The sequence below is a fragment of the Quercus lobata genome, chromosome 4 (genome assembly GCF_001633185.2).
Source record: "Quercus lobata isolate SW786 chromosome 4, ValleyOak3.0 Primary Assembly, whole genome shotgun sequence".
NCBI lineage: Eukaryota > Viridiplantae > Streptophyta > Magnoliopsida > Fagales > Fagaceae > Quercus > Quercus lobata.
Genome location: NC_044907.1, coordinates 72494606 through 72497713, shown reverse-complemented (window position 1 = coordinate 72497713; position 3108 = coordinate 72494606). Strand labels below are relative to the sequence as shown.

Here is a 3108-nt window from a genome sequence, read left to right as displayed (position 1 = left end):
AGTGACAAGTTATTATTGATTGTTATTGGTGGGCAAAAAATAATTTAAGTGGTGAATTCAAATTTGAACCAATAACGACTTACTACTTTGGATTTTTTGTAAAAGTATTATGAAAATGTTGTGGACGTAGTACTTAAAAAAAAAAAAAAAATTCTTTTTAGAGCATTTGCATCAAACAATAGATAAATGGCTCAATTTTACATATTTAAGCTATAAAATCAGTCATATCAGTCAAGTTAAAGATGTGTAAATATAGTAACTATTTAAATTTACACAGACACTATTTATTTCACATTTAATTTTTTATTCTTTGTTTATTTATCTCAAGAATGAAAAAAAGAATGGATAGTAGTTGATGTGTGTAAAGAAAAAAAATTAAAAATCAAGAAAATTTGATATTTTATAATGAAATAGAGTTTAAAATAGATAATATGACGTGTAATTTTTAAAGTGACTATATAGAATAAAAATAAATAAAATTTTATATTAAAGAGAATGAGATTAAAGAAAATCGTCGATTATTAGGGTTAAAAGAAAGTCAAATGGGACAAAAGAGTCAAAGACGCAACACAGAAACTCAACGAATTTGGTAATCAATATTGACCAAAGCAACGACATCGTACGGATTATGTGGAATGATCCAGAATCTCGAATGAATTTGGTAATCAAACATATCATTAGTCATAAGATAAGTTTGATTACCAATACACTTAGTAGTCGAAGTCATACTTTAGCATTGTTTTTATTATTGTTATTTTTTTACCAGCATACTTTAGCATTATTTAATTAATTTTTAATAAAAGCCCGAACCACCGCCTATGACTATAAATCCTCGCTATCTTCCAAGTGTTTTTGCATACTCACTCACTTCTTCTCTTTTCTTTCTTAACCTTACTTCTCTATTTTCTTCAATACCTTTACTTATTTGACAATGGCGGACGAGGTGATTCTGCTAGACTCCTGGCTCAGTATGTATGGGATGAGGGTCAAGATTGCACTGGCTGAGAAGGGTATAAAGTATGAGTACAAGCAAGAGGACTTGTTGAATAACAAGAGCCCTCTGCTTTTAGAGGTGAACCCCATACACAAGAAGATCCCAGTTCTCATCCACAATGGCAAACCTATTTGTGAGTCTCTCATCATTGTTCAGTACATAGATGAGGTCTGGAACGATAAGTCTCCATTGCTTCCCTCTGATCCGTACCAGAGAGCTCATGCTAGGTTCTGGGGTGATTTTGTTGATAAGAAGGTACCTTTAATGCCATTTCTCTTGTCTTTTACGTTATTTTAATTTCTTTTCATTCTAGGTTAACGGGTTTTAATTCGAGGCAATGACATTTGAAAGATTTAATTTGAAATGAGTATATTTTCTATAAATTTCATACTTTTTTTTCTTGAGCTTTAAAGAAATATTCTTCTATCTCTATAGATTTGATTTAAAATTCATTACTGTCACTGTTCATCCTTGTAATACAATGTGTGGAAAATACAGGTTAATGATGTTACAAAGAAGGTATGGACTACAAAAGGAGAAGAGCTGGAGGCAGGCAAGAAGGAATTCTTTGAAACCTTCAAGATATTGGAGGGGGAGCTTGGTGACAAGCCTTACTTTGGGGGTGAAACATTTGGGTTTGTGGACCTTTCTCTTGTCACTTTCTACAGCTGGTTCCATGCCTTTGAGGTATTTGGCAATATCAACATAGAGGCAGAGTGCCCCAAGATTATTGCATGGGCTAAGAGGTGCCTGCAAAAGGAGACTGTGGCCAAGTCTCTTGCTGACCTGAAGAAAGTTTGTGAGGCTGTTGGGCAATTGAGGAAAATACGTGGCTACGAGTAGAGAAATGGTTTAGCCCGAATTATGGTTTTCAGTGGCTGTGTAATAAAGTTCATTCATATTGTAACGTTAAAGTTTCAAGTTTGTTTACTTTCAAAAAAATAGTTTAGGTTTGGTTTGACACTTTGATATGTGTTTTCTGAGCTTTAAATCAAATGGGCATGTATTGTATTATGAATAAGAAAGACACCTTGTTGTGTCTTCTAAATTTTAGATCATGTTGTGCCGTAATTATATTTGGAATAAACAAAATTTTGGTAAATATGTGTCTATGTGGGGACATATTAACCACTGCATTTATAAATATAATAAACTCATTTTATAGTGAATCAAATGATATCTTGCACGATGCACGAACTATTTTACAATATCATTTGAAATAATTTATATATATATATATATATTAAAATCTACATATAATATTTATTTTATTGTATAATATTTATGTTTGTCCACAATACTATTCATTGAATACTTTTAAACTTGATTTTCTTAATTCATATTTTAAAAAAAAAATTATAACACTAACATATTATAATATTTACATTTAAAAGTAGATTTTTTTTTTTTCCAAATTGATTAGATGATTTTGAAATCCATAAATAAGAATTTAAAGTATAAAATACTTTTATATCCTAAAATTAGATATATTTAAACAAACTCTCAAACACTTCCTCAACCTTTTTATTCTCACAATCAATATGGAGACCTCAATCACAAACACCCAATTCATTATCTTAATGAAATTAAGGAAATCATCTGTAAGTATCAACATAAAGAGAATGTGATTAAACAAAGATAAATTGGCTAAAAACACATCCATTTATCAAAATTTAATTATCTTTAGTTGGCTTCTGTATCTTTTAAAAAAAAGTAGAAAATACTTTGGAATCATCATCGATTTATATTTTTACCACTATTGCTCATATTGCACAAAATAGCAATAAAAAAACCTACAAAGAAACCTACAAATTATGAGTTCTAACACAAAATTAAAAAAAAAAAAAAAAAAAGAAGCTAACTTCATAAATAATCAATTAGAATGTTTCTTTTTCTTTTTCTTTAGTTCTAAAACATAAAATATTTATGACTTTCACAAACCAAAATCTCAAATACCCAAAGACTTAAAGTGTATCATAACCTTCACAAAATCCACAATGTCTGACTTCAACATCAAAATTGTAAGCTACTGTCATCGAATAAAAAATGTAAGCCCCCTTCCTTGGTCATAGCCTACTCATATGGGTTAGGATCAATGATACTGTAATGTTGAA

General features: G+C 29.8%; 1 protein-coding gene across 1 annotated transcript; it reads left to right on the top strand.

The window, feature by feature from the left end:
* Positions 1 to 868: 868 nt before the first annotated feature.
* LOC115987749 (probable glutathione S-transferase) lies at positions 869 to 2012 on the top strand. The gene is made up of 2 exons (XM_031111348.1): positions 869 to 1249; positions 1493 to 2012. Exons 1-2 carry the CDS (start codon positions 932 to 934, stop codon positions 1835 to 1837), a joined length of 663 nt encoding a protein of 220 aa, XP_030967208.1. The 5' UTR covers positions 869 to 931; the 3' UTR covers positions 1838 to 2012.
* The last annotated feature ends 1096 nt before the right edge of the window (positions 2013 to 3108 follow it).